Genomic DNA, 20,717 nt, shown 5'->3' with positions numbered 1-20,717 from the left:
ATTAAGATTTAAGTTACTTAACACATGCAGGTTTAAATCCTGTCAGTCCCTATAGTGTAAAAAACAAAAACAAAAAAAACCACCATTAATCTGACAGGGAAAAATAGGAAAGCTCTGGAGGATTTTATCAGGGAGGGGAAAAACACGAGTTCTCAAAAATAATAAAGACATGTCCTACTATTGAGTATGAAAGAAATATTATTATATTTTGATTACAGGACAAGTGGATTCCCTTATTTCCTTTTCCATGATGACTCTGTTTACTGAATGGATATTTCGAGGCCATCTACTGGCAAAAAACTGGACTGCAACTTATTTATCACAAAAGCTGTACACAGTGTTCTCTAAACAAGGGGGGGCACTAAGTTGAAGCCATTCTCCCATGTTGATTTTGTTAAGCATACCTCGGGCACATATAAGTATCCTTCAGAACTTCTGTTGTTTCGAAATCAACAAGATTCATCTGTTGATATATCCATAGATATTTTTTTTCATTCAGAGACTGAGCTGAAAACATCGTGTTTTTTTCTAAAGCAACACAGATGTCTACAATAAGATGCATTCTAAAATTCACCCTTTTTTCTCTTTTTCGTAGAGCTGGTGATTTTCCACAGTTTTGGCTTCTGACTTGGCAAAATATCAGGTGAACAGTGACATCTTGTGGTCGTTACCCCAAAATGCTCATGGACTTAAAATAGAGGTGAAAATAACTTTGCTGTGATCTGAAACACCGTCATCAATGTGATACTTTATAGACTTTTGGACAGTACGGTGCTCACTCTTAGATTATTACTAACGGTTAGAGTTTAACGGGGAATGAAAATATACTTGAATATTAGCTGTGCTGAAACGGTTAGTGTTGGTCAAATGTTTTCAGCTCAGTGTAATTATTTAACAAGCAAATGGTTTAAATTTCTGTCCGTCTCCACCTGACCTCATAATGCATTTAATTAAAATATCAATGCACTAGTCGCATACTTACAAATACGACCATTATTTTATACCCGTTCAAAAACAAAATATGTCACTCACTAATAGCAAGGGCGAGTAAACTTAAACTGAGCAAAAATGTTTCCAGGTCTGTGATATGTAATTTAAGTAGAGTGTTGCATTTTGTTTCTTCCTTGGCTTAAAGGTAATTTGTACGTTTCATTAACGCCCTCCTGAGAGCGTAACCTAAATATCAATGCGCGGACGGCGGCACTAACTCACACATTATCAAAAACATTTTATTTTCTTCTTTTTTTGTTGTTGTTGTTGTTTTTATTTCTATTTTTTAAAGCTGTTAAAACAAATTAATAAAAAGAAAAGAAAAAGAGTCAAAAAGAGTGTTGGTAAACTAAAAGTTAATTAAAAGTTAGTCTTTCCAGTTCAAGGATCCAACTTAAGCGAGTAAACTGTTAAAGTTTCCGACTTTCTACCGTCCAACGCAATCTGAAAGTCTCCGTCTGATGCAATTATACTCAACAAGTCGTATGTAAAACGGGTGGCAAGTTCAGTGAGCGGAGGGTAAATTGAGCCCGGCTGTGAAGATATAATTGCTGCTGCTGACTTGCAGGATAGATGCTGACCTACAGAGGCTTGCTGCCAAACTCCGCCCGTTAACGCAACCGGACATCTCTCATAGAGTTATACTAGTACCCGGGCTAGTATATCTCCCTGGCATCTCCGGGATCTGACCTGCTCGCGTGGAGACTCCAGGGTAAGCTGCTCTATAAAACGATTTAATGTGTGAAATTACAAAATAATGAGTTGTTTTTATTTTTATAGTAATATAACGCTGCGGGAACACATAGTAAAGTTCTGGTGTCATATGACGAGCATGGTGTCAGAGCATGTGTGGGATATTTACATGATACTGGTGCATGCAGCAACAGCAGACTTGCTGCAGAAAGTCTGTGTGGCATCAGTTATGAGTAAAAAATAAATAAATAAATAATTCAAAACACATTTCTGACAAAATCAGTGTCATTCTGCAGATGTCTACTGGGACAGATGTTGACAAAAAAAGGAAAAGGAAAAGGAAGGGAAGTGTCACTCATTTTCCCCTGGATGGATACATCTTGAGTAACACTCACAGTGTGAATATAGAGTCTTCATTTGGCAGTAATGGTGTAAGGATGGAGCCATTCCCAGAGAGAAATGAGACTGGAATCCTTTATCTGAATCCTCAAACACCAAACTTCTCTCTTGTGGAGAGGTTTGCAGGGCTTTCACCAGGAGAAGAAACACCAATCCAGGATGAGCAAGAACACAAAGGGGCATCGCTACGATGCACTACATACACTAAGACCAATGAAATATGTAAACCAAATGACGTGCTCCAGGATGCTGTGACACAGAATGAAAGCATGTTCTTGAAACAATCCAAGAGCCAAAGTGATGTCTCAGACCAACAGAGGACATCTAAGCTAGAGTTAAGTAGTGAGGAATCTTCTCCAAGCGAAGGTGAGAATAAGACCAAACATCTGAATGTAAGTAGTCCTTCACTTATGAAATTGCTTAAAAAGTGTAAAGACGACAAAATCCCTCGACTTTTGGTAGCAATGAAAAAACGCAATGGAGTTGACACTGACACAGAGGAACGTCCATTCAAATGCACGCACTGCCAATGGGCTTTCAAGAAGCTGTGCAACCTGCAGAGTCACTTACAAACACACACAGGCCTCAAGCCGCATGTATGTGATATATGTGGCAAGGCTTACTCTCATCAAGGCACGCTGCAGCAACACAAGCGTCTGCACACGGGTGAAAGACCGTATCACTGCCCCTTCTGTGTCAAAACCTATATCTGGTCCTCAGATTACCGTAAGCATATCCGTACACACACTGGTGAAAAGCCATACATCTGTGACACCTGCGGCAAGGATTTCATCCGCTCTTCAGACCTGCGGAAGCATGAGCGGAACATGCACACCAATGACAAGCCCTTCCCATGCACGCACTGCGGCAAGACCTTCAATAAACCCCTAGCTCTGAAGCGCCACGAGCGTAAGCACCTGGGAGAAAGACCCTTCTCCTGCCCCGACTGTGGGAAGAGGTTTGCCCTGGCTAGCCGCATGGCAGAGCACCAGAAAATCCACAGAGGAGTGCGTCCTTTTGTCTGCTCTGTGTGCTCCAAGTGTTTCACAAAGTCCTCCAACCTGACCGAGCATGAAGCCATTCACAGCGGAGTGCGGCCCCATAAGTGCACAGAATGTGGCGTGGCATTTGCCATGGCTTCCCGTCTTGTTCGTCACCAGTTCATACATAGTAAAGAGAAACCCCACAACTGCGTGGGCTGCAGCAAGAATTTTAGCCACCCAGCAAAACTGAAGCTTCATCAGGAGCAAAACTGTGCAGGGAGGATTTTTGTTTGCACAGAATGTGACAAATCTTTCCAGTGTTCCACAAAACTTGCACAGCATGTGCAGAAACATGGGGACAAAAGTGTCGCAGCCTGTTAAAGACAAGAACTGTACATATCCATTACTGTGCTACAGCTGTTTCATTTCAGTTATTAAGGTCAAGAAACATTGGACAAAAGGTTATAGGGCACCACTTTACATATGCTAATGAGCAATATTTATTTAGAGTGCCACGAGCTTTAAATCTTCACTCTGTTTCCCCAGGGTGCTGGGTTCCCACGAGAATGTCTTGGGATAAAAATTACCGCCAGCACAGCACTGACACTGGAGCTGACAGTTTAATGGTGTGATATGAAACTCATTAAAAGAGCACTGAACCCTTTTTTAAAACTGTGAATGCACTGTAAATGTAATTAATGTTACCCACAATATAGCAGTTTTGCATTTAGGCATTTAGGCATTTTATCATACGACTTCTTCAATCATGCACTACAGCCATGAACTTTACGACACATTTCCCAAAGGAAGTGTGGAAATACATAAATGCACCACCACTCTGTAGCAACAGTGGCAGAAGCCAAACATACACTAGACATACCAGCTTCAAATGATAGGCAGCTTATTGTTCTTAACCCTTGCGAAGAATAATACAAATACAATTACAATATTTAAGTACTGCTCTTGAGTAGATAAGATTTTGCATCACTGATACTAAAAACATTACTGTGACAACATTAATAGACCAGTGCATTTGTAATCATTCAGGGAAGCTGGATTGCCAGTCAGTTACTGCTTACTCTTTTTGCTGATTTTGACTTTTTGGATGTGAATTTCACGTACTAGTACTTTGTATTCATAGTGCGCTTTATTTATTCAACTACAGCATTTGTCATGCTTACTTTTGTAGTTTAATTTCTATTTTACCAACAGAAATACACATAGTGAGAAAAATTGAGTTTGCCCGGATACAGAGTGTGATATTTTCTAAACACAGTAATAGCATTTATGATATTGTACTAGATGTCAGATTCCTATACGTTAGGTTTAAATGTATTTTAATCATGCATGCTGCCATCTTCTGAGTTTTGGTTCTTTGTAATCATATTGCTACATGTACAAGAAGCGTAGCATGTTTGGAGTTTATCAGTGAGTAAAAGTGAACTAGCATTTTACTGTGAATCCGAATCTCAATAAAGATTTTGTATAAGATGTCTGCCTGTTGAGGTTTTTTTATTTGTTTATTTTCCAATTATCAAAATATGTAACTTTGTTCGAAATATATTAGGTTCTAGTATAGTCTCATCTGGATGCCATTTTAAGCAGTCTTTCATAAATCCACTCTGATAATTTGTATAGTGACACTTTATTGGCAGGACGTATGCCGTAGTTCACATGCTGCTCATCTGCATGTGTGTGTTTGTTTGTGCGTGTGTTGAATTCAAGGCCAGCGTGTGCCACTCATTCTTGGCTACTGCAGACTAATCGTAAAAGGAGACGGCACCTGCCGTGTTGTCACTTGCTCTACATTAATTGAGAGGCTCTGTCGGGAATTGCAGCTATTTCTTGGCAAGATGTAATTATTCAATATGTGACTATTAACATGACTGCAGATACAGCTTTTAATAATACTTTCCTCTGCTGCGAGAATCTGCTGAAAAGCTAGAGAATAAACACATTTCATGTGGTCGTATAGAGGTACAAAAACACAATACATTGAAACTTAAAGTCAAATGACTTAACAACATCCCAGTTACATCCAAACATGTTTACACGGTGACACAGAAATAAAAAAGGTCAATCTAAAATCAATTACAAGAGTATATATTACTGTTTTTTATATACAATTTAAAGAGCAGTGTGTAAAATCAACCTTTTATATGCTGAGCTCCATTTCATTACAAATAAGTCATCAGCACATAAACAGTTTGGTCCTGGAAGCGTCTGCTCTCTGGTGGGTGTAGAGGCTGTAAGAGGGTACTGGGTATTTGGCTGGTAGAGGTCTTCCCTGAGCTATCCTCCCCTCTCTCGCCATGTGGTATCATCAATCTTGGCAGTATGACAACATGAGAAGACACTATTCCAATTTTATTTTCAGCATTTATTTTCTGTCCCGTGTGCAATTTAAAATACAACTGTTGCACTTTTCAGATGACAGAAAATAATCAAGTACTGCCCATGATGTGGTACAGCTCTGCAAAGCTGGGCTACAAATTATGCTTAAAAAGCTTCTGTGACCACAGCATTTATTAGTGTGCGTCTTATTTCTGTTTTAAAACAGTGGTTGGAGCATAGATAATATAACTGCAGTGGTATATGTGTGTATATCTTTAAATATTTTCCATGCTTATATTTAGCTGGATATTTAATTGCAGCATATAGCACAGATGATCGTGGCATAGTGATCACAGTTACACCAACATTTTTTGCCACAGTAGAACTTCAGCCCCAGTGTCGCTGGCGTGATTGCTCTGAGTTAAGCTATCCCTTTCCCAAGATATGTACTGCGTCTGCTGGTAATTTCCCCTAAGTCAGCTTTTAGAACACACCTCAGCTGTTTTTGTCACTGCAATATGAGTTGATATCCAAGTCGATGCAGAGTATTCCTGTAACTAACAAGGAACATCATGGTTTGCAAGCTCTAGGATTTTAAAGGGCATTACTAAAAAAGAACTAGTGAGCGGTATGCATCTTACAGTACACGACATGTGGTGTGACATTGTGATATCCTCACTTTTGGTGCAAGACGCATGACCCTGCAAACAGAACATGTTTAGTTAATGTGAATCCGTAAAGAATTATAAAGAATCAATATGCTTATCTTTAACCTCCTAAGACCCGAACTCTTCCACGACATGCATTTTTAATTTCTCTTTGATATTTGGGCATATTGGGGCCAGATGAATGTAAAAACAAAGAATTACCTGATTTTTTTTTAACCTTATTTTTGTTTTTAAGAAAATTAAGAGCCACATCTGAGGATATTCATTTAAAATTTTGATAGAACAGTAGCAGTATAATGCCCTCGTAAGTGGATATCAGGCCCATGTAGAGCAAAATTGAGTATTTTAGTCTAAATAACCCAAAATGTGATGTCCACATATGTGGACGGCAGGTCCTAGGAGCTTAAGTAACGTCATTTACCTGTGACAGAGGTGAGTCTCACGGTTTCTAACCCAGCTGCTGGCCTATAGTGAAGACATGGGTATTTAAAGAAAATGCTCACAATTGTAAAGTTAAATGGAGGTAAAATGTCCTCAGTAACAGCCGAAACACTTGCAATGTTTTAAGTTTCTGCACTAAAAAAAATCCAAGCGGTGTCCATCATGACTGTAATATATGAAACTGGACACGCTAGCTAAGACACTCATTGACCTCAGAACATACCATAAGAATGTGGAAGCTGACAACATGTTTATGTTGAAATCTATTATTAAAATAGTGATAAGTGACTAACACTGACACAGAGCCAGAATATTATGTAACTGATCACGTGACCCACCTGCTTTCCGTGAGAATGGATTAATCCCAGCAGTGGAAGACTGTGGTGGAAACGTGCCAGGAGGGATACTGGCAGGCGGTGGAGGAGGACAGACGTCAGCAGATGGCGAAAAGTCCTGTAACATACACAGCGATTAGTATCATTAAATGAAAACTGAGATCACATCTGAGCTCATAGTATGCTTGATACTTACTGTGTGAGCTGGGCCTCCCTGCTCTGAAGCCTCTTTTTGGACCACTTTAGGTTTTGACTTGAACCAGCCACTGAACCATCCTTTCTTTGTGTTCTGCTTTTAACACAGAACAAAGTGTGATGCATGTAAACTAATTCTAATGTCACTGAAAGCTGTGTGACATATGATAGGCAGCCCACCCACCTGTTTAGGAGGCTCAGTGGTGTCCTCAGAAGCTTTCAATCCTTGAGGGACAATCTGCTCGACTTGTCCCGGCTGACCGAAGTTCGTCTCAATCATCTGACCGTGCATCTTCAAAGGCAAATAAAGGCAAACATTTTAACTTATAAGCAGCACTAATCAATGCACAGCACAATACATTTGAATGTAATCTTTAAAATTATGCTTATGCGATAAATAAATCAAAGCGAAAAGTTGCCAGTGGAATATTAAAATGCATTTCTCACCATCCCTGCTCCAGAGGATGCTCCGGCCCCTGTAAAAGCAATAAAAAGAAAATGTCACACTGACTCACCGCGGGCCATAGTAAATACCTGAACAGAGAAGGGAATGATTGCTGTCTAACATTAGAGTCTCACCCTCTGCTATTGCTGGCAGATTCTTTGGAGGACAATGTTGTGAGGCACTTTTGACTTCACCACTATCTGTGTTATGATAACTGAAGTTCTGGCTTGGAGCCACTGTGGGCAATGAGGGAGTATAGGCCACTGTTACTGGTGTAGCCGGGCAGTGGGCCTGTGGCCTAGACAAAGAGGCAGAGAGAGATCAGTGACATAATAGACTCTGTCAGGACTCAGTTACACATATCAAGTAAGAGTGTTGTCTGTGTGAAAGAAAAAGTAAATGAGGCACACCAGTCCTGAGCTGCTCCCATGCCCCATGACCTCACTGCCATTTCCTCAGTGTCTCCTCCATCTTCATGCAATATGCTTTCTTGGTCCTCATGTCCTCTATAATAAAGGAGTTCAGGCTCAGGACTCTGAATGCCGTGGCTCAAATCATCTAAATCTGATTCTGCATAGGGAAAAAAAGCATTTTATTAAGGTATACTTCTGCTCTACAGTGTGAAAAAAGCTACACAATGCAAAGTTACCTGAGGGCATTTCATGTGACATAACAGTATTCCCAGGAGCTGGCTGGTATGCTTCAGTAGAGTCGACAGTTCCAGTCTAATAAAGATAACACCATATTAGTTACAGAGTTTAAGTTCCATTACAGCTATGTTAGCAGTGTGAGTTTGTACCGTGTACACTCCACAGATGCTAATATTTCCCAAGTACAACATTTACCATGTGATGAAATTAATTTGACAGTCATTTTGTTATAAAGCCAAAATGACAATAGTTAAAAAGAAGTGAAATATTGGTGGTGCTAGACGAAAGGAGCTAGAGCTGTCTTTGCAAAATTCAGAAGCAACCATTCAATATGTTCATCTTATGTCAAACTTGTCATCATAGGCTACAGTGCCTGGGATCCCTGCATGTCTGTACCAAATTTCATGGTAATCCATCCAATAGCTGCTGAGATATTTTAGTTCGCTCTACAGTAGAGGAGCAACCACCAGATGGGATAACATTACCAACTCTACTGACACAGTAACATGACTAAAAAAGCTTTGCTACACAACTGGCATAACCAATATTCAATACATTTTATAATGATTAATAATTATTATTTTTAGTAGCATAATCAGCCCTGAATGTTTACATAAATATGGAAACTGAAGCAATTTAAGGGACCATTTTTATTCCTTTAAAATCTATTAAAGTAGTTTTTTTTCTTATTAATGAGTAAGTAAAGGGATTTGAAATGTAGAGAAAGATATAATGAAAATATTTAGCGGTCTATCATAAATGGCTGTGAGGCAGGATATGAACCCAATACGCTGGATTCAGGAAATGGAACATGAACTCAAAAAACAGCTCTAATGGTGAAGTCTTCAATTCACAGCTGTAACCAGGAATCAAAAACCTACGAATCTAGGGTAAAATTCAGAACAATGGAGCACATAACCGAGAGTAAAGCAGGAACCGCAGGAACCACAGAAAGCATGGAGCAGAGGAGCACATAACACTGAGAAAGGACACAAAAAAGGGCAAGAGGAGACTTGAGTTATAAATACACACAAGGTACTTAGATAGATGGGAAACACCAGGGAACACAGCTGGAACTAATCAGGGAAATTAGACTCAGGAAAGTAAAACTGAACACTAAACACGTAGGGCAAAGGTTAACAAAATGAACCAGGAAATAACTAAGGGAGGCAGGAATACACAGAGACCCTAACCAAACCTAAACATGAAAAAACTAGATGTGAAATCAGAATTTTGAAATAAAATAAAAAGAAACCAAGAAACACTTTAATTTAAAAAAAAGGTATCCCAGACCCAGGGACCATGACACAACCATCAGAACAATGATGATTTGCGAGCCTAATTCATGAAACAACTTCCTACTACTTATTTTTATATCACAGGAACGCAACAGTAACTTATGTGTGCAAATAATACCACTGATATCTGAAAAAATATGCCTCACTTACCGTTTTGATTAGGTACCTCGTATCACTCCTGTTCAAGGTGTGATGAGGGAAAAATGTGCACAATAAAATCACAAGTCACTTGTGAGCAGTTGTGATTGCTGACAGTGCTGAACTGATGCTAAGCTAAATTAGAAACCCTCATATATCATACATTTCCTCCACGATTTAATTCTTCCTTGTACAGCAGTGACAACGGAGACATTTCCTCTCACACACAGGTAAACATAGTATGATGTGAAAAGACTGAAGAACCTGATCACCTGTAAACTGTGGTGCCTAGCACGTAGGTGCTTCAGCCAATCAGGTTCTTGCCCGTCTCTATGGAGCCCTGCTTCACTGAACTGACCCTCTGAGTATCTCAGTCTGTCTGACAGCTGCAAGAAAAACATACATACAGTATAACCATTGTGTCGTAATTGAACAGATCACTGATAGTTAGTCAGATGTGTAAGACAACCTGTAGGTTTACCTTGACGACTTCACCAGTCAGCACAAAGAAAGGCTCCTGATGCCTGAGGATCGCCTGTCCGACCACCTCACAATAATGAAAGGCCTGAGATGAAAGCCCACAGTCCAACAGACGATTGGCGTACAGGAACTTATACACCTGACCAAAATACAACAATAACCACAGTCATGCATTTATTGCAGATTTAATGGTAATGATTCCAAATATTTAAGTCTTTGCTAAGGGTTGTTTGATCTAATGCAGTGAGTCTAAAATAGTGTCCAGAGATACAAAAGATGGGCAAAGTTTTGCCGGCAATCTTTATCCTTCAAGATCAGGTCCTCTACCAGAGGTCTAGGACTTGAGGGTCCCAAGCAGTATCTTTGCTGTTCCTAGGACTGCGATCTTCTGGACAGAGATCTTGGAAGTTGTTCCTGGGATTTGCTGGAGCCTCTCAACTAGCTTGGGGGTCACTGCACCAAGTGCTCCAATTACCACTGTTACCTTCACCTTCCAGATGTTCTCAAGGACCATACATTGCAACAAAAAGATATTCTGATTCTGAATGAAATGTTAATGTATTATCTTCCTGTATTGAATCCAAACTAGAAACCTTTTGTTAAACTGTGTAAAAGTGTCTAATAAATTGATGGGGGGAAATGTATTCTATGTGCTAGTGGAGCTGTGTTATAATGGAAAAATGTTAGATGTTAGATGACACAGAGAATATTCGGTGCCTTTAAATTTGATATTTCCATTTGGTACACCATTAACACAAAAAATATAAGTAGCACCCACTTGAAAGGAGGGTATTGAAAAGCTTTTGTTCCCAAGAGTCTGGCAATACTCATATAGTTCAGTGCACTGGATGGCAGTGTTTGTGGCAAAGCACTCAAACAATTTCCTAGAGGAAATAAAAACAGACAAATTCAAAGCAAAGAGCTGACAGAAATTAAGATCAAAATAAGACATGCACGTGTTTCAGCAGAAAATTAAGCTTGTGCTGTCAGTATAACCAGATGAACAGCACTTGGACTGATGAATGGCAGCAAGTCTGAATCACAGCTCACCTGTGGCTGCTGCCTAGAAGTGCCAGTCTCTCAGCCTTCTGTGTAAACACCCCGAAGGGAACACTGGCTGTCAAGTAGCACACATGGGCAGCATGTATGAGGCCTCTGGAGGCTGCACAGGGAAAAGCAACACACATCAGTTTGTATGTGTGTGCATGACAACCTGTCAGTCAGTCGGTGTATCAGTACCGAGTGTATCTCCCATGGTGACGATGGCCTTCTGTTGGATGGCTGGATCTCCTGTCTCATTGGAGAGCATAACAGCCAGATGGGGCCTCCAGTCTCCCCATTTTTCATTTCCACAGCACTGAGCACAGAAAATCACTATTAAACCTTAGTAATAAGATACAGGCTATAGCATAAGCTTGTCTTCATATAAGAGTTTTGTTAGGTTCTGGATATTTTACCGTGGCTGCAGCAGGAATTCTCCCAGAAAGCAGCTGGAAGAGAGTCTGGAGGGGATCACTGGGCATTAGCTGGCCTGTGAACCTGCCAACAGAGCAGCCTGTGTCACTGCACGTCTTAAGCAAGGCTTTACAAAAACAGGAACTATCCCATTTAAAGTGCATCTGTTCTGCTAGTATGCACACAAGTGAAACACCACACTGATAGCTCAGATTCTGCCCCTCTTGTCAATTACAAATCAAAATCAGTCTGCCTATCTGCCAGCCTTCTCCCCAGACATTCCTCTACTGACAACCTGCTGCTGGGCTGCTGAGACATACCACTTAGTCTGTACAAATAGTCTGTAAAAACTAGACTGGGTTACATGATAAATAGCTCACGGGAGTTTAATGAGAATATCTGTATTATAATGATTTCTGTTTATTACTGTTAATGAAAACTAAACAAAAAAGAAAACTAGAATTAAATGATTTTAATTACGAGGCTTTGGTACCGATTTTTAGTGTATGAGGGAAAGCCAACTGTTCTTCTCTAATACGTTTGGTGAACTTTTCAAACGTTTCCACTGACAAACAGCACCTATATTGTCATTAATTAGTTAGTAAATAAAAATGACAGTGAAACTAAAAAAACAACAAAAAAACTAAACATTTTGAAAACAATTAAAACCAACCAGCGCGGTTAGACACACACACTCTGAAACTCTGAAAAATAGCTGACGCTCAAATTAATTGAAACAAAAATATAAAACAAAAAAATTAATGCAATATGGTGCAAAAGCCAAACGGAGTATTTATGGCAAACTGAGTTTGTACAATTATAATGATCTTCAAAGTTAATATCAGGCATGAATATCTTTATTTTTCAAAACAACCTAAACCCCCTTAAGCAGCTTTCTCATAATTTCTTTAGGTAGTCTTCAGGAATACTTCTCCAGGCTTTTTGAGGGACACTCAAAGCTCTTCTTTGGAAGGTTGATGGCTTCTGCTTCATGACAGAACCTCCACTGTGTTTTCAGAATGGTGGTGGATACTCACTACAAGACTTGTTGCCACTGATTGTCAGTCCATGTTTTGATTAATTTAGCATAGTGGAATGGCTCATCCAGTGGGATCAATTCTAGGGAAGCTTCAGTAGATAGATCAAATGAAGTGACAGATGTAATTCTGAGGTACACTTTCAGCTCTTTGCTGGATTTCTCCCCCTATTTCTAAAGGATATTGCTTTCAGATGCTGCTTCATCTGCTGTAGATTTTAGGGCTGCTACACCTTATTTTATCCCCCCTTTGTCAAGTTTCCCGTTTTCATTTTTTAGGATATGTGCCAGGTTTTTGATTAAATGCTCTATAGGAATCACCTTGCTGGGACAAAAATATATTATATGCCTGTGAAACTGTGTTTTCTTCAGTGTCCTTTATAGATTCAACTACATAAATGGGAATAATTTAAACCTTTGCGACAGGCTGCTGGTGACAAAGTGATTAAAGAAATCATTTAAGATTGGTTATTTGCTAAGTTTTCTGCTATGTGTAGACACAAGACTGGTTCATCTCTTGAGTTCGGTGCCTTGTTATGTTTGAATGAGTCATAGGTCAGTGTTAAATGTGTTAAAAAGAAACAATCTCAAAAATGGACAGTTCAGGACCACGACTGGACTGAACTGGACTGAAAATGAGTGAAAAGCAGTCAATGTCCAACGAAAAAACTTTGAAAGACCTTCAGAAAGCCTGGAGAACTATTGCTCAAGACCACTCCAAGTCTAGTTTCCTGTTCTGGAAGCAGAATATGTAACCTCTACTTTTAAAAAGTAACCTTCTCATCACTACTCCTAATCTTAGCTGTCCTTGCGCCTAAAGGCAGGAAAGTCTGGGTACTCACTGTGATTGCTTTCAGCAAAAACAATCAGATCTCATTTTAAAATATTTCTATCTAGCATATCAGATCACTAAGGTACTGTTGGACAAATGAAAAACCTCTTGGGAGTGCTAGAGGAAGTTACTGGAACATCAAAGTTTCTATTTTTCATCCTCTGAGGATTTGAAAGTCCACATTTTGTGGAAATATATCAAATAATTTGAGTCTGGACCAAAATGGACCGACAGGAACATTTCTCACACTTCCTAGTAGTGCTAACGCAAGTGTGAAGGAAGCCATAAATATCTAAGTTTAGCAATTCTTGACAAATTACCACATAGAGCTGTGTGCTGATTTCTCTCAGCTGTCACGTCTCAGAGGCCATGAGTTTTCTCACCTGTTCAGTACAGTCATATAGGACCTGTTGTCCATTTTGCTGGCCAGAAAAAGTGCATGTCCCCACAGGCCGCTGGTCATAGCCGACTCCAGGGCCTCCTGAAAACCACATATGAAAGATAGAGACTGAGCTACAGTACACAGTACAGACTGATTAATATTTGATTATTTTATCCTGACTAAATGTGACTGACTAAATTCTTGCATATATACACATGAATTTAACTTGATTAGTTTCATTTTATGCTAATTTATATATTTACTCCAGAGCATCCCAGAGGAAACATTGTAAATTTGCATTCATTATACAATATCATATTACCTGTTGCTCTAAAGAGGTCTCTATAATGTTTCACGCAAAATCAAACATTAGAGAAAAGTGCAGAGGATTAAAACTAAAATCATGTCTCATGGTCACATTAATTTATCTTGGCTCTGTGCAGTGGGCCTGACGTCTTTTGAAGCCACTAGAGTTAAATGCTAGACTTGTCAGCAGCTGTTAAAAAGCTAATTCAAGGTGAATGTGGAGACCTTCTTTCTTCCAGCCAGCAGTAGTTGAGTGTAGGTCTGCAGGCCCTTCTCAGAGTTCTCTGAGCTAAAGCTGCTCCGGTTTCCTGTGAGCAGGTCGTCTCCTTTGCAAGGTGGTGCTTCAGCAGTTGTATCCTCATTGAAGTCAATAAGCGTGGGGGCATCTGATGGGCAGCTTCCATCTGAATGTGAGTCCTGCATCAGCAACTCTGCGATATCTGACCCGACTATTTGCTGAAATACCAAAATACAGTGACAACTGTATCAAAAATAATCACAATAATTGCCCTGATGTCTCTCTGATGGCAATGTGATCCCTCTACATACTGTGTAATGCCAACACATAATCCACTTACTCCATTCTGTCTGCAGAGCAATATCAGAATATTCCACAAAAGGGCAGCAGAGCTTTTATCTTGCAGTTTGTTGTCCCTCGTGCAGGCGCCTGCCATCTGGTGGGCAAACTCTATAGCATCCACTTTGTGCAAATCCTCCCTTCAGTAAAATATACATAACATTCAAACATGGAAGTCTCACAAGTCTAATAATAATCCTAGATCTGGCATACAGCTGAATGCAGTTTGTTATTGTCAGAATTACAAAACCAAAGACTATTACCTGGTTAAAGGCCCTGGGAAGCTTCTCATTTCATGCTGCTCCTGTGTCTCACTTAGAATAACCTATGTACATTTAAAGACAAAAATAATGTCTTGAAACCTTACTGGAAACATTACTGCTAATGTTTTATTGTAAGGGCCAATTTACTCTCCTGTAGCTGTAAATTATAAAGGTATTTCTAAAACAAAAATAAAATAAAAGCCCATTTCTGCAAGATTTACTATTTAGTACAGAAAACTGGATAGTATTAACTACTGTAGTTACTAACGTACCTAGTGGTTATATTTAAGATTATAAGGTGTCAGTCTGCTGAACCAGAACCCCAATACAGGAAGTCTGGATCAGCCCTCTGTGTTAAAAAAAAAAAAAAAAAGAAAAAAAGTCCAGCCTCTGACCCCGAGTATTACCCAGCAGGCTAAATTTCATGGGGAAGCGTTTAACTGTTTGTAGACTCATATCCACTGTTTTACTATAACTTTTAGTAAAAATAAAAATAAAAATTAAAAATTAAAAAATTAAAACACTAGAGGTACATTTGAAGAGAAAAATCCTCCATCAAGACTTATTCTCCCATGTGCAGTTTCAAAACATGGATTTATACTGATACTGACAGCAGACAAAACAGAACTAAAACCATGGTGGACAAAATGTGCCACATCGAGTAGAAATATAAAACATATATTTGTAGCTACTGAGTAGTGGAAAACTTAAAACCAATGTGCAGGAAAGACCTCAACAAATCAATATTCACCAATTAATAACCCTAACTACTCTGTGACATAAATATTTTCAAACTCAAAGAGTTTTTAGGTTTCCAAGAAACCATTATACATGCTGTGTTACACGTTTCAGGGGAATACAAAGCAACAACAGAAAAAATAATGTATTCTGTATTAGGGCTGTGCAATATGACCAAAATATCATATCCTTATATTAAGACATCTACCGTCCGATAACGATATAAATCACAAAAATGTAACATTTTCTGTAAATTCTGTGAATCTCGGGCAGCTCGACTTGCGTTAAGTGTTTCCAGCTAGGCGTCGTGTACCTGGAGTTGAGTGTTTTAAGAAACTATACATTTTTAGACATAAGTTGTAACGGCCGCCGTTTTCTTTGTGAGTATTTATTACACAGCGTGCTGCGGGGAAAAGCCTGTTCTAACGTTTGAGTCTAAGGTTTATTTTTTAGCACCTGACGGCTCTTTTTTTGCTTCTCATCCGTAAACACTCTGCATCCTTCACGTGATTCAGTTTATTTTGAAAAGTCTCAACAGGATCTTGAGCTTTATTGTGAAAGGCTTATGTGGACCAAGCGGACACGCGATGGTGTTACCGTCGTTGTTGCTAACGACAAGGCATAAAAACAAACGCTTGTCTGTCTGTAGTGTGGTTATATTAAATGTAAGAGAAAGAGAGAACTTTAAGAAATTAATATAGCCACTACAGTGACCATCAAAACGATGAAAAAAATATTGCCATAAACAGTTTATTTTGCGACACCACGAAACAAACAGTAGCGTAAAATGAAACATAGACATTTTTATATCGTCATCCGATATATATCGGTATATCGAACAGCCCTATTCTGTATGTATTTATTTATTTTATTTGTTATGGACCCATGTGTTTCTTTAATAAAGGGAAATTAAATTAAACAAATGACAATGCATGAAATATTAATGTTAATGGCTTAATTATCACTGACATGAGCAAAATAATTGTGGATTTGTGAAATCCTTTCCAACAGACCCAAATCAATCCTATTAGTCTGACTATAGTATACCTTTAGGACCCTTAAGGTCCATGAGAGTGCTATAATTTTCATCTGGTAAAAGATTAGTAGTATCCTCCATGAAAATCGGTTGCTTTTTTTAAACAACTTGACTGAACCTACCTCCAGACTGTGGATTTCCAGGTGGCTGACATTCTCCTGTGCTGACAAGCCTGTAGTGACCCGAATCAGTTGACCCGCAGGCCCAAAACTGATAACAGCATGAGGGATCGAGTACTTCAGAGGAGCTGACATCTGATGCACATGTGCTTGGTCTGAGAAAATACAAAGCTTTAAAAAAAGAGGCATAAGCAGAGACAATGTGGACGTGAGAGGAACTGCGTGCTCACCTCCATAGGGTTGAGGGGCAGCATCACTGTGTTCGGCTCCATTCATGTACTGACTCAGCTCATAGCTGCTGGAAGATAACCCTGAGTTTTTGGAGCTTTCTAATGTCCCAAGGTAAAAAGAGGAAATCTCTTCATTGTCTCTGGAGGGATTGTCCTCAAAGTCATTGAGGTAATGCTGAGAGCTGTCTCTCACCTGGTTGTACCTGGAAGAAATGCATTTTCATGTGCATTGCTTTCTTCTTCACTGCGAGAACACATAGCAGTTAAGTCTATGCTGTATTCGTGTGACTTTCTTGCTCACAGAATTTGCAGTGATTATTAGACAGACAGTAATGCAGGAAGTATGTTTGTTTTTTAATAAATATTTAGGCATTAATTGTTTATACAGGGAGTGCAGAATTATTAGGCAAGTTGTATTTTTGAGGAATAATTTTATTATTGAACAACAACCATGTTCTCAATGAACCCAAAAAACTCATTAATATCAAAGCTGAATGTTTTTGGAAGTAGTTTTTAGTTTGTTTTTAGTTTTAGCTATTTTAGGGGGATATCTGTGTGTGCAGGTGACTATTACTGTGCATAATTATTAGGCAACTTAACAAAAAACAAATATATACCCATTTCAATTATTTATTTTTACCAGTGAAACCAATATAACATCTCCACATTCACAAATATACATTTCTGACATTCAAAAACAAAACAAAAACAAATCAGCGACCAATATAGCCACCTTTCTTTGCAAGGACACTCAAAAGCCTGCCATCCATGGATTCTGTCAGTGTTTTGATCTGTTCACCATCAACATTGCGTGCAGCAGCAACCACAGCCTCCCAGACACTGTTCAGAGAGGTGTACTGTTTTCCCTCCTTGTAAATCTGACATTTGATGATGGACCACAGGTTCTCAATGGGGTTCAGATCAGGTGAACAAGGAGGCCATGTCATTAGTTTGTCTTCTTTTATACCCTTTCTTGCCAGCCACGCTGTGGAGTACTTGGACGCGTGTGATGGAGCATTGTCCTGCATGAAAATCATGTTTTTCTTGAAGGATGCAGACTTCTTCCTGTACCACTGCTTGAAGAAGGTGTCTTCCAGAAACTGGCAGTAGGACTGGGAGTTGAGCTTGACTCCATCCTCAACCCGAAAAGGCCCCACAAGCTCATCTTTGATGATACCAGCCCAAACCAGTACTCCACCTCCACCTTGCTGGCGTCTGAGTCGGACTGGAGCTCTCTGCCCTTTACCAATCCAGCCACGGGCCCATCCATCTGGCCCATCAAGACTCACTCTCATTTCATCAGTCCATAAAACCTTAGAAAAACCAGTCTTGAGATATTTCTTGGCCCAGTCTTGACGTTTCAGCTTGTGTGTCTTGTTCAGTGGTGGTCGTCTTTCAGCCTTTCTTACCTTGGCCATGTCTCTGAGTATTGCACACCTTGTGCTTTTGGGCACTCCAGTGATGTTGCAGCTCTGAAATATGGCCAAACTGGTGGCAAGTGGCATCTTGGCAGCTGCACGCTTGACTTTTCTCAGTTCATGGGCAGTTATTTTGCGCCTTGGTTTTTCCACACGCTTCTTGCGACCCTGTTGACTATTTTGAATGAAACGCTTGATTGTTCGATGATCACGCTTCAGAAGCTTTGCAATTTTGAGACTGCTGCATCCCTCTGCAAGATATCTCACTATTTTTGACTTTTCTGAGCCTGTCAAGTCCTTCTTTTGACCCATTTTGCCAAAGGAAAGGACGTTGCCTAATAATTATGCACACCTGATATAGGGTGTTGATGTCATTAGACCACACCCCTTCTCATTACAGAGATGCACATCACCTAATATGCTTAATTGGTAGTAGGCTTTCGAGCCTATACAGCTTGGAGTAAGACAACATGCATGAAGAGGATGATGTGGACAAAATACTCATTTGCCTAATAATTCTGCACTCCCTGTACTTGCCTGTTTGTTGATTTCTTGTGTACACATTCTCCTCTAGCTTATTTCTACACTCACTCTTGATCAAGAGTGACCATCTATCACCACAACATATTATACTGAAACCCCAACATTATAGGTTTTCTTTTACTTTTTATTGTTTCTTCTTTTTTGTTTTTATTAAACCCTCCATACAAACTTTGTAGTGCTAGAGAACCGTTTAACCTGTCAACATTTCTGGATGTACCTCTCTCTTTTGTGCAGGTATCATTTTCACAGTATCATCAGATAGCAAAGGCACTGGCTTTGATAGAAGTAGAGTGCACTGACCCACCTGTACTCCTGAGCATTCACGCTTCCTAGTTGTTCTTGGTTGTGTGCCCTGTCATGGTACCGATCTGCTCTCCATGGTTCTTGAGGACCCCACTGGCCACCATCTTAAAAAACAGCGTTACACATCATCCCATCTCTCTTATACAGAGAGTAGAAGATGACTTTAAAAAAAAAAAGCTTGGCTGTTTTGTATCACTACACCTTGTCGTCCATGCTGCCCTCTGTAGTCATAACAACCATAGCTGTCTCTGTAGTCCCAGTGGCTGTAAGGTGGATAGTCATAACCATGCCTGAAAATAAAGGAGAATCTTAATGAAGTCATTACATTTCCATCATCTGTGATGCACTGCATATCCCAGCATGCACTGTTAGCAAGGACAGAAAGCTACACTAAGCTCAGTGTTGGAACCAGGCTTCTTTTACCAACTGTTGTGCAACTTTTATCCTACATTGCATTCACAAACACACTAATAATACCCAAATAATAACTCCAGCTTAGTAGCCAGTTGGGGTCACTTGTAACTGTACAAACCTGGACAGAGGTCTTTGGTGCTCAGGTCCATACCCATACTGATACTGCTGACTGTTGTATGGATAAAAGTCAGGTGTAGGCAGAGGGAAATGAACATTGTAACGGGCATCAGGATGGCCCCAGTGCCTGTCCCTCTCTCTGAGGTCCGGAGGTGGATAGAGCTGGTCCCTTTCCTGCTGAGAGTGGCTGGTGTATCCCTCTCTGTCTTTTGTTCTGTGGGAATGACGGCCTGAGTCCGGCCAGTAGTGACCTCTGTGATCCATGATGACCCTTTAACACCTGCGGTAAAAAATGAGAAATGTCTGCAATCATTAATTCGCAGGAAGAAAGTTGCAAACGTTTGTTATACTTACAGCTCACACATCCCAGCCACAGTCAAAGTACATCCACAAATGCCACATCACTCCATGGGAAACTCACAACATGAGCTGATAACAAATCGGTATGATAACAAGAGGATAAAGTTCACAAAATACTGTGACCCATAAAAAATGTCGTCTCGGTGCTCTGGAGGTGAAATCAGAGTAAATCCAAGTGCGAGGAATATATATATATATTAGCATAGCATAGTTACATATTAAACAGATTAAAAAGCACACATGAGCGCACATTCCTTGATCGCCGTTGTGTTTGCATTGTGTATCTCAGTGATCTGAAGGTAAACAGTGGAGCACGCCCTGAAGAGTTTGACAGCTGCTGTTCCAGGAGGCTGTAAAAGAGGAAATCACGCTCATCCTCGGGATAATCACAATAAAAACTAAACTGACCTTCTGGTCTACGTCAGCACAACATGACAAACCGTGCCTTCGACTGTAGGTTGCATGTGCAGAAAAAAGCGCAACTTGCCACGTTGCCGGTCGGCAGGATGCAGATGACGGTCAGCTGGTCTCCGATCAGA

At 39.9% G+C, this 20,717-nt stretch overlaps 2 protein-coding genes across 4 annotated transcripts; one reads left to right on the top strand and one right to left on the bottom strand.

Annotated features, from left to right (window-relative positions):
• Positions 1–1,642: 1,642 nt before the first annotated feature.
• znf648 (zinc finger protein 648) lies at positions 1,643–4,550 on the top strand. Its single transcript, XM_085347303.1, has 2 exons — positions 1,643–1,702; positions 1,980–4,550. Exon 2 carries the CDS (start codon positions 1,980–1,982, stop codon positions 3,444–3,446), a length of 1,467 nt encoding a protein of 488 aa, XP_085203429.1. The 5' UTR covers positions 1,643–1,702; the 3' UTR covers positions 3,447–4,550.
• On the bottom strand, positions 4,443–20,690 carry sec16b (SEC16 homolog B, endoplasmic reticulum export factor). 3 transcript variants are annotated; one of them, XM_085347301.1, is made up of 25 exons: positions 20,587–20,690; positions 19,820–20,098; positions 19,489–19,577; positions 19,289–19,391; positions 17,024–17,226; positions 16,797–16,948; positions 14,901–14,962; positions 14,639–14,777; positions 14,286–14,516; positions 13,756–13,853; positions 11,507–11,588; positions 11,289–11,406; positions 11,100–11,211; positions 10,828–10,933; positions 10,051–10,188; positions 9,842–9,955; positions 8,133–8,208; positions 7,894–8,053; positions 7,618–7,781; positions 7,486–7,514; positions 7,223–7,330; positions 7,040–7,135; positions 6,847–6,961; positions 6,489–6,532; positions 4,443–6,100 (listed from the first exon to the last, which is right to left on the bottom strand). In XM_085347301.1, exons 2-24 carry the CDS (start codon positions 20,080–20,082, stop codon positions 6,516–6,518), a joined length of 2,775 nt encoding a protein of 924 aa, XP_085203427.1. In that variant the 5' UTR covers positions 20,083–20,098; positions 20,587–20,690; the 3' UTR covers positions 4,443–6,100; positions 6,489–6,515. The 3 variants fall into 3 exon arrangements, with proteins under 3 accessions (XP_085203427.1, XP_085203426.1, XP_085203428.1); XM_085347300.1 differs by lacking the exon at positions 20,587–20,690 and adding an exon at positions 20,173–20,556 and having other exon boundaries at positions 4,444–6,100; XM_085347302.1 differs by lacking the exon at positions 20,587–20,690 and adding an exon at positions 20,173–20,556 and having other exon boundaries at positions 4,444–6,100; positions 7,040–7,132.
• Between the last annotated feature and the right edge of the window lie 27 nt (positions 20,691–20,717).

Source organism: Diplotaxodon limnothrissa, linkage group LG23 (genome assembly GCF_057381915.1).
Source record: "Diplotaxodon limnothrissa isolate DT_005_m linkage group LG23, D_limnothrissa_male_GT1.1, whole genome shotgun sequence".
Lineage (NCBI taxonomy): Eukaryota > Metazoa > Chordata > Actinopteri > Cichliformes > Cichlidae > Diplotaxodon > Diplotaxodon limnothrissa.
This window is presented reverse-complemented; position numbering and strand designations above follow the sequence as displayed.